This window comes from Rhyacophila brunnea, unplaced genomic scaffold (assembly GCF_057557595.1).
Source record: "Rhyacophila brunnea isolate RB1 unplaced genomic scaffold, BYU_Rbru_1.0 scaffold_18, whole genome shotgun sequence".
NCBI classification, from domain to species: domain Eukaryota; kingdom Metazoa; phylum Arthropoda; class Insecta; order Trichoptera; family Rhyacophilidae; genus Rhyacophila; species Rhyacophila brunnea.
The window spans coordinates 36011757-36027222 of record NW_028232837.1 but is presented as its reverse complement, the minus strand read 5'-3'; the positions used below and the strand labels follow the sequence as shown (position 1 = coordinate 36027222).

The 15466-nt window shown below is 36.5% G+C and overlaps 1 protein-coding gene across 1 annotated transcript in view; it reads left to right on the top strand.

Annotated features, from left to right (window-relative positions):
• Window positions 1-14096, top strand: part of Tl (toll like receptor) — a 407432-nt gene extending 393336 nt beyond the window's left edge. Inside the window, exons 9-13 of the mRNA XM_085945120.1 lie at window positions 5271-6324; window positions 7295-7628; window positions 8415-9056; window positions 9882-10046; window positions 10768-14096. Coding sequence (XP_085801246.1) covers window positions 5271-6324; window positions 7295-7628; window positions 8415-9056; window positions 9882-10046; window positions 10768-11688 — 3116 coding nt within the window. The 3' untranslated portion in view covers window positions 11689-14096. The remainder of the gene's footprint in view (window positions 1-5270; window positions 6325-7294; window positions 7629-8414; window positions 9057-9881; window positions 10047-10767) is intronic.
• The last annotated feature ends 1370 nt before the right edge of the window (window positions 14097-15466 follow it).

Below are 15466 nucleotides of genomic sequence, written 5' to 3'. Positions count from 1 at the left end.
ATGTAATATTAGTGTATCGTCGCCATCCCTATATCTATTGACGAATTTAATTTAATCCGCTTTGCATGCATGCATGCATGAACACCGAGGACGTTTGCTCCATTTACTTAAGTCAACGTTACTTGTGTGCCCCCGCAATTGACTGGCAGTTGTAAATTGCTTTCGGGGTCTACGTCGGTAGGTGGCGGCCACGCGACCGGATCAGCGACCATCAAACTTTCAATATTACAGGACGACCCCTGCATCTGACATTCGGCGCACATTCGACCCAAATACACTTGTAGTGGTCAATGACTTCGTGCCTTCTCAGCATTATTTTAACAGTGTAAGAATTAGCAAATCACTTAAACTATCGCACAATCGTCGCATCTACAGTCAGCATAATTATTCTACACGCGTGACATAGAAGTGCAATAATGCAGAGGCCAGCAGATTTCTCAATTGCAAACTTCGTCAGCAATTACTCGCAATTTACCGAATATTCATGCATATAATTAGCAGGTCATAGTTGATTAGTGGCTCAGTCTAAATACCTATTAGTATGAATCATAATCTCCGTCTGATAAGTAAGCTTCCTGTAAGTCGCTCCTGTCCCACGAGTTCGGACCTCGGGACAATAGGTATCATAAGTATTGTAACATAACGCTCTTGTACCAACTGTTTACGCTGCAAATAAAACTCGCTCCTGCATCCATCGGAACAACCTCCACCAAATGTCGACTTCTCGTCTCTCCTCCTGGCGACTCTCCATCAACACCTACTGGTCATTCCCAAACACAGCGGCCTCGTCACACTCAACCACGAGACCCGCAAAACACTAATACAATGAAAATTGTTGTGTATTTTCCAATTTGTAATGCCGTAAAGACTGACTGCAAAGGTGACTTAAATTAATTAATTTAAGTGTTAATTATTGGTGGAAAGATATGATAATCATTCCCCTTCATCCGTAAAGTGTAATAAAAAAGGACCAGTTTCGCCCGCTTACCAGGAGATTCTCAACTGGTTAATTTTATGCCGGTTTCTCTCATTTTTTCACTGCTTTGTATAATATAACGTATAGTTTCCATGCATATTTTCAATATAGGTTCTTGTATCTTTTATCGAACGTATGCTTATATTGTCTGTACACGTGCATTGTTTTACTGGCAGCAATAGTGTGTAAATTAAAGTATCGCGGTTATAACTATGTATACGTAATCATGCTGACTGTCTCACCAATTTCATTCTTAAAGCTTAAGCCAGACGCGTTGTTGTCATTGTATGGTGCTATTTGATAGGTCATAAAAATTGGTAAACGTCAAAATGCACCGCGCGGTGTAGTTCGTATTTTTTTCCGGCAGATCGCCACTATCGTTCTACTGCGTATACATCATGCAAGTTCCAACTGTGGCGTGAAAATTCAGAACCGTGTCAACTTTTTTGATGCATTCTTGCAACTTGCACGTGCATTTTCTCGTTACGGCCGCGATAATACGTACTGTCGTGCACATGTAAACGGGGTGTTAGTACCTACACATGTAAGTTATTTTTTACTGTTTATTATTTTAAACACGTGTAACATTTGCTGTTTTCGGATTTGGCCGAAAATATTTTTCTGTCAAATTTCAAATTTGCCGGTGAATTTGTGATGGTGTCAGTAGCCAATCGCCCGTTAAGTACATACTTATTTAATTACGACTACTACAGGTAGGTATATAACAATTTCACTGTGTCTGGATTTCACTGCGATCGTCCAATTAGTATACAAGTATTTTTTTTCGCGCAACCCATTACAGAAACCGCTGTCCTGGAGATTGTCTAAGCAATGGCACTTCAAAGAAGCGCTAATCACTTAGCCCTATTGAATGACACAGTAAACCTCGGGGAGATTTAAACATTCCGTATTATTGAAAATTGAGTTTCGATTATTTTTTAGACTATTGATCAATGTTCTCTTCCCTTACATATCTCTTTTCCATCTTTGGTGGGTGGTTGATTAAATGGATAACGGTCATTTCTCGGAAAAATGTTCTCAGTGTGTATTTAATTTATTTACAAAACAAATTCGGCATACTTAAATTATTGTTTCGCCAATGCGCCACAGTTAAAAGTAATCTATAATAGTTAAAGTGCTCAGTAGATTCTTCATTCGGCGCCATCCCCTATCAGTTGATCACCATCGAGGCGATCTTCGCTGGGAATGGGACAACTGGACGCCTGGACAATTGGACGCTGCACTGTCGTAGACACGTATACAGAACGTAGACGAGTAATTTTAATCAGTTTCTATCTACTACTTAGTAGTTTTAATTCATTTTACTCTTGACATAATGTTTTTTTATTGCAAATTGAGAATTACCATGCCTAAGGCTTTATATAAAAATAAAAAAACTCTTTTTTCGTTGGAACTTAAACATATGCTCGATTAAATCATTATTGACGTGTGCATATTTAAATTCTCACCAACTATTAAATCATAATATAATAATTTAAATACAAATAATAATATTAAATTTATATTTTTTAAAGTGCCTTACGTCTATATATTTTCGAATTGTCGTGCGTCCAGTTGTCCCGGCGCCAAATCGTCCTAGACCCTCTTCGCTCCATCGTCTGCTTTCCGGAACATTTCGGCGAAGCTGCATTCGTATAATACGGTGTCGTATCTATAGTCTATGGTGTCGTCCTCTGCTACGTGTATCGTTGACCTTTTCTTTGATAACGAGTTGGAGAATGCTGTACTGTTATCCTATCATAATGTGCCCGAGGTACTGTAGTTTTTTGGCTTAGAACGCAGAACTCGGTCCCCATTCATTTGAAAACGTTTTAACATTATGTGTCAGCTTGTCAAGCCAAGCAATTTTATGAATGATTGGTACAGCTAGGTACATATCGAAAACCTCAATTCTTCCCGACATCTCAAATGATTTGGATAACGTAACATATTGCATAACATCGAACTATTGAATAGCGCATGCACCTAACAATTATAAATAAAACTATATATAATGCAATATACCTCAAAATAGTCTTATTATATTAATGTCAGTAAATATAACACAATATTGTAATATAGTAAGTAGTGAGAAAAGGACCTTAAACAACAGACAATATAATTATTATTTAACTCTTTATGACCATTTTATATTAATTCATTACGAAAAATAGTAAAATCTGTACATTATGTTAACGACATCTCTGCCAACAGAATAGGAAACATAATTACCATATACGTAACTGCAAGGTTTGCAAGAGCTTTTAGTTTGGCCGCTAGATGAATTTCCGACTGACTACCACTCAAGAGAAATACCAATTATTATAAAATCGTTTCACTGTGAACCACGGGGTACACACGTATGTATACTTGCAGTATATATATGTATAGTAACGCCAATTAGTAGTTTTTTTATCATATTCAATTTAACGCGAAAATTTCACAATAAACTTAATGTGTTTAGTATTTTAAATATATGTTTGTATAGAGACGAATCATTCTTATTTCTCAAAACTGCAGTACTCATCGAAATAATGCCATACAAATACAACATCTATAATTTTAATTAGGCATACTCCTATTCAAACTACTGATTTGACGCATGATCAGTTCACAATATAATTGTATGAATAAGGGACATGGAATTTTCTTTTGTCACATCGGGTCTACAATGGCTACAGAATGTCTGTCGCTACAGACGTTAAAGGCAACATCATTTTCCTTACGAGTGATGTGAACACTCGGTGAGCAATATGCTTTGCATTTCCCCGCACTTGCAGACGGGGTGGGGTCATCAGAGACCCCAGAGAGCTTTCCTATTCAGTACTTGAGCGTTACCCCCGGGGGTAGACACTCTGCTGGCCTTATCCAGTCCTCAAGACCTCAGACGTAAAATTCACTTCCCATGCAGACAGTGATGGTTATTGCCATAAAGCTCATGCTTGAAGTAAGAACGAGATTATAATTTTTTACATAATAATAAAGTTTAAAAAATGCAAGAAGACCAAAACATACACTATTCTCAAAGGTGTAGGACATAAATTTTAAAAAGGGGTATAGAGTATACTCGTATTATAATATGAGACACTATAGAAACCTAAAAATAAATTAGGCGAGTAACCGACCGCTTCTTTGCGAACCAATTGATATATAAGAATAGATCACTAAAAGACGCATTGATCAGATAACAAAGAAAATAACCTTTTATGACCAAGAAGTATCTAAAGGGGCGAGAAATTGTAATTTGAGAGCAGTGTTGGAATACATTTGCAATATGCCTAATTTTTCTAATTTTAGTTGGATGAAAATAAATTAATGTTACGAGTATCTTTCCATCTAGCTAATCAGTTCCCCTTTGTACAAAACCATGTTAAGAGAGAGAGAGAACGGCCAGCATGTAATCACAACGGATTTGAAACTCAAGTCTTTAATATGTCAGTGAAGCTTCCATGTATAATGATTGATAGCTTTGTTTGTTTAAGAAAAGTGGCAATACCTCTTCTTGTGTGACCATTGAATTTTCCCAAGGCTTTTGTATGCAGTGTAACAATATACTTCACTAGTAAATAATTTAACAAATCTCTTTCGTACATTGAGTAAACATGGAGTGATTCTACGGATGTTAATTTAACAATGTAGGTACCTATCTATTTTTACATGTCATTGTTTAGTTTCCTCGTCATTATCTAACATTATTAATAAAATGGAAGGAAACTGGAAGGTTTGTTCGTAGGATGCCTTGATTACGGACTCGAAATGATGTCACTAGGATGATATTTTGACCCTCTGACTGATTTATTCATGGATTTAGACTATTTTATTCCGTCGTTGGAAAAATGGGAAGAGTCTGTCAAATCTGAAGTTCGCTGATTGATTATTTTGCCCGTTTGGCCATTCTTGAGCACCATATTTCTAATGCATCTAGCATCTATCTCTTACCTGAATCGTTTAAGTCTCCGATGTACATATACAAATTGGGAAGGTGCATTTCAGTCACTTTTTGTTTTTCCAAATTGATTGCAGTTTCGACGTAGCGTTTTTTTGCCATTGCGCCATTTTGCATTTTACCAATGTAAGGAGTAAGTACATGAAAATGTTGTCGAACATGGACAGTGCCTTTAAATTTGCTATTTAACAATCATTCATTTACTACTAATGCAAAGATATCGTGATTGTGATAAGAAAAAAAATATTGTATTAGGTAGGTACGTATTTTGAATCCTTCTGTATCTACCTATTCATCTGTCACTGAGTATTAAAGACATTTTTTCAATACTTCTTTTCTTTTTTGCAGGATCTCCATCGATTAAAGTAAAGGTGATCTCCGGAAAGTATGTGGGGCTGGACTGCATGAGCAGTGAACCCGACGCCTTCTCCATTCTTCCGCAACTCTCGTTCCCCGATACAGACGAGAACATCGAATCGTTCAGCTTCAACAAATGTCCGCTCCCAGACGTGCCTTTCGGAGAAATCATCAACCGGCTCGGATTCTCCAAAGTCCGAGCGGTCATGTTCCAGTCGTATGGAAAAAACTTGTCGAACACCCTCAAAAGACACCACCTCAAAGGACTGGAGGGCGTCACTCGACTCGTATTGACAACTATCGGAATGAGCGACCTCGCCGAAGATACATTCGATGACATGGCAAATCTCACCTGGCTCAATTTGCGTTCCAACAAAGTTCATTTACGACCCGGCTTATTCAGGTCCTTGACGCATCTGAATTTATTAGAATTAGGCCAAAACGAATTACCTAATTTACCTCCGGGACTTTTTAGACATTTGGGATCATTGAATCAATTGAATCTTTGGCAAAACAGTTTAACGAATCTCTCCAAAGAAACTTTCGAAGGTTTGAATACGTTAGAAGGTCTGGATTTGAGTTCGAATGGCATAGAAACTCTACCAGCGGACGTGTTTCATGATCTTCCCAGTTTAAAAGATATTAATTTATACGCAAACAATCTAAGTTCTCTGCCTGAAGATCTGTTTGCAAAAAATTCTCAATTACAGCAACTGAAACTTTCTAACAACAAGCAAGATCTGATGGAATTACCAAAAGGGTTGTTGAGTAATCTGCCTAAACTTAGCAGAGTCTGGCTGAACAGATGCAGGATTTCTGTTCTACCGGAGTCCTTGTTTTGGAATTCGACAGGCATTAAAAATATATCGCTCGAAGAAAACTCCCTGACAAGAATACCGCAGAACTTGTTCAGAGACCAGATTAACTTGACAATGCTAGATTTAAGCAACAATGAAATAATGTCGATTCCCGATGGAGCGTTTCAGTTCTTGATGAAACTCGAAGTCCTCAAGTTGAACAACAACAAGCTCACTAAAATCTCTGGGTAAGTGAACTGCCTATTAATTTATTATTTAATTATCATATGGACAGTGTTTTTACTGTTCTTTTGAAGCTGAAAAAATATGTCAGTCTTTAGATCTTTCAATCTTGTTGTATGCATGAAGAAATGTCAGGCAAAGACGGACAACGTGAATGGAGGGAATACTGGATAATGCCAGATACTGAATAATACATAGCCAGACATGTAAATTGTACGTAAAACATTTCACCGTGGCACAGTTCGCCGTGAGCTTTTCTTATCGGAACGAGATGACCGTATACTATACACCATACGGTCTCCAATTTTATTAGATTCAATATGAACTTTAATTCAATTCTCACAAAGCAGTTAATTGAAATTGTTTTAATTTTGTTAATTACGAGGTTTTAGTGATTAAATTTGATAATTTTAACGTAACTCATTCACAATGTGAATATGAAAAACAAATATAATAGTTAATGTGTATCAAGAACATATATTGACAAAATAGTTTCTATGATAAAATTCATAACATCTTAACTAATCGTAAAAGATAGCTCTTTTTGTTGGCAATACTGGATAGATGAAATTCACCGTTGTTCTATTAAATTAATATCAATCTGGATGGCATGGATGTGTGTAAAATTGTCCTTCTTCTGGATCGTGACCACATTTGAATTTCATCATCCTTTGAGCGACCAAGACTTTCCGTCCTTCTCGATCTTCCGCTTCTCTCGGGGCAGAATGGATGGTGCCTCCAGTCAGCTCTTTCACTTGGTCGCTCCAGCGCGCAGACGCTCTTCCAAATTCTCCAGTTATTCCTTATTTCCAGCGCCTAAATAAATTTTGTCGATGGCGAACAACCGATCTTTCATAGAAAAGTTTCTTAAGAAGCATGAACATTGGGATGGTCATGGTCCTTATTCTCCATCAGTAGCAGAATTGATGTTTGATTTGTAATGATTTTAATAAATTATTGTCATGTTTATTGCAGAAAAATCTTTGGATATTTGACGTCACTTAAGGAGTTGAGAATCCGAAATAACCATCTGAGAGAAATCGACAGCAACGCCTTCATGTCTCCGAGAAATATTGAGTTCATTGACCTCGCATACAACAACCTAACACTTATGGAGTCCAACCTTAACATCAAATTTGCTGAATCGTTTGATGTGATCGAACCCCGATCTCCGTTCCACATTCTCAAGAACTTGACGCATTTGAATCTTAGTCACAATTCAATCACTGAAGTCTTCAACGACTGGAAGACTGAGATACCGTCCTTAACTGACTTGGACCTTAGTTTTAATAAATTTTTCACTGTTAAGGTAAGTTTCCTTTTAAATGATCACATTATTTAATTCCACTTTTTATGTAGGTGTTGCTAGGTAGTTCCATTGTCTAGGAGTAATGATATTTTAATGCACTTAGGTACCTACTGAAAGCTTTCATAGTGTCTAAGGTTTACTACAGGTTTTTACAAACAATTTAAATATTCAAAAAAAAAAATATTAATACATGACCCTTTTCTCAGTAAATAATAGTAATAAGTTTTTTACCTTCTTTTATTGTATTACATTAATAAATCAATTAGAATACATAATAATATGTCATCTGCAAACTGTGGTAGGATTAAATATTTTCTGAAAGGCTACTTTTTCATTTTATTGCAATGTCTTGTCAAAATTTCTCTGATCTCTGAATGTGCTTTGTTTGATGCGAATATTATGACATTTTGCAATTGGGAAATGCATTTCACGATGTATTTTGTCTCAAACAGTACATGTTTTGACTAGCTATAGTAGGATAATATTTTATTCAGAAAAATATTATAAAACCTACCCAATATCAGCAACGAAGGGTGGAGGTAGGCTGTTAAGATCCAACAAATTGCATACTCTTAAAAACTAACAAACACACTCTGCACATTGCAGTCTTGGTTCAATGAAAACAAATAAGTATGACTGACAAAATTTAGTGTGCATTACTTATATCGAATCTTAACAGCATTATATTTGCATAGAAAATTGGACCCGCCCCCTGCTCTTTGGGGTTTTGCGTCGAGTAGTTCGGCCACCGGTGATACTTGATTAATCTTATTTTGTTTATTTCAGTTTGAAGATTTGAACTTCTTATCAAATAAAATCGATGTGGACTTGAGAAACAACAATATATCAGTGATTGACTTCAAGCTGGCGAATGCCGTATACGCGGCCAATACCATCCATGAGAAATCGAGATCAACCGACTCCGTGAAAGTATTCATCGATCAAAATCCAGTCAATTGCGACTGCATTTTGTATGGGTTCGTGCGCTACCTGCAGAATATGCTTCATCCTGTGGTTAGAGGTATTGTCACAGTCCACACAGGGAGAGCTGTCTGCGCCACTCCCAAAGAGCTGCAAGGAAGGTTATTGACCGAGGTGGAAGAACACGAATTGTTGTGCCCGTTGGACGATCCGTCAAGCACGTATGATAAGAAGTTGTGCCCGAATAATTGCACATGCTCTGTTCGAGTGTCCGATAGAGCAATAATAGTCAGATGCTCCGGCACTTACTCGCTCTCGACTATCAATCTGCCGAAACCCAAGTTGATCGGTCTCAACTACACCGAGGTGCACTTTGAGAACAACCGTCTGCAAGACTTGTCGATACTTTCGAGTAACAGTTTGACATTCAATGAGATCACTCAATTATACGTAGCCGGAAACAATATATCCCATTTGAGTGTAGAAGATATTCCAAACAACATAGAGGTGATTTTTGATTTATTTACATTTTATAATAATATTTCGATATCGTTTTATTCTCACTACTAAGTAACATTAAATAGCAAAATGCAATTTGGATATTTTGAAAGAAAGATATGTTTCTGTGATAAGTTATAACTTAAAAACTCATTACTTGCATTCGAGAAAGACAACATTCCGATGCATACTTGTTCTAGCATGAAAATAATAATTGAAAACCACTATAATTACAGTCGAACTCGGTTATTACGAGGAAGATGAGACCGACTGAATTTGCTCGTTATATCAGAGAATAGGTATTTTTAAATGAGCGGTTACATAACACAAAAAGTCGCTATTCAAACAAAAATAGAAGTAGAACATAAAAAATCTGAAAACCATTGTAAAAATCTACGAAACAAGCATGACATTCATAAACTACAACAAGTTGTTTATTGTAATGAACCTACTGACTTCAGCTTGGATTTTTTACATGAAATTTCATCCATATGCATATGCATGGATACTTTTTCAAGTTGTCGGCGAAAACACCAATTAGGTACTTTGACACAACTAGTGTAATAAAGGTAATCCGATCCCGGCTGCATCGATCGATGATCGCATTTTATTGCTTAGAGTCTAAAATGTTTTAAAACGATAGACACATTAACAGTTTTAATAAAGTTTTTGATGATATTTTTGCTTGGTATATCCGATAAGTAGCTTATTATAAAAGTGAATAAATGTATGGAGAAAATCATAAACTAAAATGTCGAAAAAAGTGTACATGCACAAGCGTACAGCCTTAAAATGTTTAAATGTTTGTTAATACAATTTATATTCTTTTTTCAGTATTTGGACCTAAGAAATAATTTGCTGAAGCACATTAACACGTCTGTGGCTGATCTATTGAGCAACTCGACGACTCTAAAGCAGGTCTTATTCTCTGGAAATCCTCTCATCTGCGACTGTGACAACCTCCCATTCCTTTCATTCTTGCAGACCAACTATGCAAAGGTATTACACCATTATATATTTTTCTAGAAAACTGTGTTTTTTAATATGACAATGGGTACTATTGAATAAAATAATATTTGTAAAAAATTGTAATGTGTGATATCTGCGTCTGCACTGTGTAACAATAGCGGCGAACCTACCGGTAAAAAGAACGAACTACACTGCATTTTGAGGTTAACTGATTTTCACCACCTGTCAAATAGTACCTTACAATGACAACATCGCGTCTCGCTTACTCTTGAAGAATGAGATTGACAAGACAGTCAGCACATCACTTATATATGTTATTATTGCGATAGTTATTATCACGATTAAAATAACTCCATGCACGTGTATAGGCGCTATTAGTATGAATGCCTTACTAATGCCGATTTAAGATCATAATTTGCATCATGTTTTAAATATTCCTAGTTTAATATTTAATTTACATGGACAGAAATTTAGTTGAAGCGCCTATGGCTTTTTTTCTTTTAATTTTATTTTCTTTGGTGAATCCTAAAAAACTGTGCAAGCTTTGTGAGAGTCCGGGGAACTGAGGAACAAATACTGAATGTCAGATTGCTATTTGAAAAAGTCCCCTATTAAGATAGTAAATGCGATTATAAACTCGATGCATTGTGAGAGTTCTAAAAAAGACACATACAGCTTGCTGCTGGGCACTTGTACTGTCTTCGTTTATAAAAGCTGTGCTGTCACTTACTTATATTAAATTTACTTTCAGGTAAAAGATTTCTCCAACATCACCTGCCCGGACGGTCAGATCATTCAGCGAGTGGCACTGGGGAAATTATGCGGAGCGACTCCTACCGTAATCGCCATCAGCGTCGTAATGGTGATAATCAGTCTCATTCTCGGGATTTCCGCTGCTCTTTTCTACAAATATAACCGAGAAATTGTAGTGTGGCTCTTCGCTAACAGACTGTGCCTCTGCTGCGTGTCGGAGAAGGAACTCGATAAAGACAAACTGTACGACGCGTTCATTTCCTTTTCTCACAAAGACGAGGAGTTCATCGTCAATAAACTGGTGCCCGAATTGGAAAAAGGGCCCAACCCTTTCAAGATATGCTTGCACTTCCGGGATTGGGTAGCCGGAGAATGGATACCGACGCAGATTGCGAACTCTGTCGAAGCGTCTCGGCGAACTCTGGTCGTGCTGTCTCCCAACTTTTTGGAATCCGTGTGGGGAAGGATGGAATTCAGGGCGGCGCACTGCCAAGCCATAAAAGAGGGAAGGGCCAGAGTTATCATAATACTGTATGGGGACATCGGCCCCACCGACAATCTGGAGCCGGAACTGCAAGCTTATCTGAGGATGAACACTTACTTGAAATGGGGAGATCCATGGTTCTGGGATAAGCTGCGGTACGCTCTGCCGCACCCCCAGATTGGCAAGAATCTCCTGCCGGCGCAGAACGTTATCAAGAAGAAAGGCTTCGACGATCGGCTGGAACTCATCCACCCCACGACTCCTAGCACCCCGCCCGGCCAGAACACCCCGCCCGCGCACCAAGCGCACTCTAACCCCCTCATGAACCACGTCAGCACTGTCCCCAACGGGATCAAACAGCCCTGCATGATGAACGGAACCATCACCATGAACGGCCTCAAAGTCAACGGCAACGCCAAACACAGCGACGTATGAATGTTAAATTATAATAAACGTAACCAACTCAAGACTGGTAGGGCGTACGACTAATGATAATTAGCCATTACAAATAAGACGTATGCGGGTACCGATTAAAAATGGACTCTGATCGCTATTGGCAAATTAAAATAAAGAAACTCGGTGCAAAGACATTATTTAATAACTATCGATAAGTGTCGGAGAGAATTTGGAAGAGGCATTTCTGTACAAAAGACTGATTAAAAAGATTATTACGTTAACCTAAAACAATGATTGAAATGAGTTTAATTATCTAATTGTACCGGTAATAGTATATTTCCGTTGTGTATTTAGATCCAACGATTACAATTATTTCAATCTGCATAATCACGTAGCTTAAAAATTGTATGTGTAACCATATCATAACTGTGTGAATCGACTATGACTATCTACATATTATTCTGTTTATAGTCGCATTATTTCCTATTCTGTTCTCGACTCACTACTGCTAGGATCATTATTGTTATAATGTAAACCAGGTATTCTATCAAAAATGCAGTACATTTTGTGTGATTTATTTTTCTATATATAAGTGTTTCACTTCACTGAGTTTTTTATATAAAGATTAATTTGTGATAAGTGAATAAATAAGTGATCTTATGTATCAATTACATTGAGCTACTTTACGAGCTGTTTGTTGACAAATTTAAAAGCGGGCAATTCAGCTACTGCGATTGTGATGATGACACACAAAACTTTCCATTCGCTGAGAAGCCAACAAGCTAGTGACTATTTTGACAGAACGTAGCTCGTTTTTTACCGGGAGGGGTTTACTGCGCAGACGCAGTAGGCCCACACGCCGGCGTGTAGCGTGTAAAGTTGACCGGCTTTCAACTTTTCTCGGTGGATTGTTTACAATCTGCTTGTTAGTTAGCTTGTCGATGATGACACTGGGCGACTTTGCAGGCAGATTGTAAATTCGCCAACAAACAACTCGTAAAGTAGCTCAATGTAATTGACGCATTAATAATAATTAAATTCAATTTTCGGATTTTCTTCATCATTTTTAACAATTTTAATTTATTTCATAATTGAAATAATACAATAGGAGAAAGCCAGGTTTATATTGTTGTTAATATTATTATTATGTAACAAAATATGATGATTATTGAAGCTGATACCTTTTTGAAATTAATATTGATAAAACTATTATTCATTTTTATATAATATATACCTAGGGCACTTATGCATAGTCATGCTTTCGAAATAAGTGGGCTTATGAGTTATGTGTTTCTTGGAATGGGAATGCATCTTTGTGTAATATATTGTCGCTATTACTTTGGCTCATTCCATGTAATGCGTAACACATAAAGCCACAGTATGACTATGCATAAGGCCCCTTCTCATTATCTTAAAAATTGACATTATTTTAATTATACCAGTGTTGTTTTTAATAGTCAAATGTCATCGCCTTATATAATTATAATGAATTAATCAACGATACCCGAATAATATTATATAGGGTCAATAGTCATAAACCCATATCTTTTAATGGCCAAAGACAATATGTAGCAATAATGCCACCGCGATGCCCGCAAATATTTCGGGTAACACAGACACGCACTAGGTCCTTTGATGGGTAATAAAACGGCATCGAATCATTTACGGAAAGATTCTTTGGTCGTTGGGACGAGAGAGAAAACTTTGGCCAAATGACTCAGTTCTCTGGTATTTATAGACAATCCAAGGTAACAAAAACATGCAAACGTAGATTTGAGTTCAAGCTGTTCTTAAATTATTATCTCTAAATTTTATTCCAGATTCAAAAAAAAAATGTAATGAAAAGGAAGCCACACTTTCAAGTAACAAACCAACTATAATATTATGTAGTAACATTATTTAATTTTTGTATTATTTAATGCTGCTTCGTAATAAAAAACTACCTACAAAATTATCTGTTTGTTGCTCGCAACTACCTAAATTGAAAACAATGTGATTTTTTTTTCACTGCCATAGATATCAATACTTTATATAAATTTAATCATTAAATCTTCTTATATCCATGTCCGCTCCTCAGTTTGAGCATATGAACTCCCATATGGAGGACCCGAAGTACACGAAATTGTAGACACACTAAAAAGTGCTATTGTATGCAAGTATCACAAATGTTGGCGTATTTTTTATTTTTTTCCACGTTAACAGTGAGTCCTGATGTGCTGACAATGTTATTTGAAAGTCCAGTAACCAGTTTTATTGTGAATTAAAGTGAAATTTTGGGTTAAATTATTTGGAAACAAAAATTATTATTATCGAGTGTTGAAAGATTCTATTTTAGTTTTTTGTACGAAATTTGCAGGACTCATTGTATCGCCGTCACAAATTATTTTCAATTTTTGAGTTGTAATTATATTATGCAATTTATAGGTGTAGTGATCCCGTATAGGCAACAAATGTTAACAATCATATTAAGTTTGCAGTAATTATTATTGTTATACAATTAAATTGCGTTATAATACCCCGTTTACACGTGCATGGATTTACTGCTGGCGATTTGGCACCGGACAACTGGACGCCACGCAATTCTAAAATAAATTGACGTTAGCTACATAATATAGGTACTTTAAAATAATATTTAATATTATTATTCATATTTTAATTATTATATTATGATTGAATAGTTGGTGAGAATTTGTATTTGCACACGTAAATAATGATTTAATCGTGCATATGTTTAAGTTCCAACCAAAAAAGAGTTTTATTTTATATAAAGCCTTAGGTATGGTAATTCTCAATCCGCGATAAAGAAGTAGTAGATAGAAACTACGTTCTATGTTCTACGTTCTGTATACGTGTCTACGACAGTGCGGCGTCCAATTGTCCGGAGGCCAGTCTTCCCATTCCCTGACAGTATGCTGCCTGATTTCCAGGTTGTTCTATATCACAGTTTTAAGCAAAATGACTTTTTAATGCCATTTTGTTCTATTTCCAGAACTCTGTTTAACCTATTAGTCAAAATACAAAAATTATGAACGGATTTGTTGATAATGTCGACAATAAGTTCTTCTTTTATATGCAGTAGAACACAGTTTTTAATAATATAATATATTGGTTGTGCAATTATTTCAATGTGAACTTACAAATTGCTCTCCTGAGAATTTTATTGAAAGTGACATAGAACAACCTGGAAATCAGCCAGCGAGTATGTATTATCGCGGCCATAACAAGAAAATGTATGTGTAAACACGTAAGTGCAAGTTGCAAGATTACATGCACGAATCAAAATAGTTCGGAAGCTTCTGAGTTTTCATGCGACAGTTGGGATTTTTTCTATCTGTGCCTCCGCAGTACAACGATAGTGGTGAACCTGCCGGCAAAAATATGAACTACACCGCACAGAGACTCATTTTGAGGTTAACCGATTTTTACGACCTGTCAAATAGTACCATTTCGCGAGTGGAGAACTACAAGGTTCTAAGTGTTTGTCCTCGATGAAACAAAAGTAGCAATGACGCATCTTAGAATACTACTTCATTGTTGAGTTTGTTTTCTCAAGGACGAATACTTAGAACCTTGTAGTTCTCCACTCGCGACAACATCGCGTTTTGCTCACTCTTGAAGAATGAGATGGGAGATGTCTCTCTCATCTCATTACGTGTAAACAGTTATTGTCACGATTATTTAAAATACTCACTATTGCTGCAAATAAATCCATGCACGTTTACAGTAACTTTATAACACTGTTAAATGCATCATAATATTCTTAAAATTTAAAAAAAACTGGTCAAGAACAGTTAAAAGCTTGAATTTCGTGAAAAAT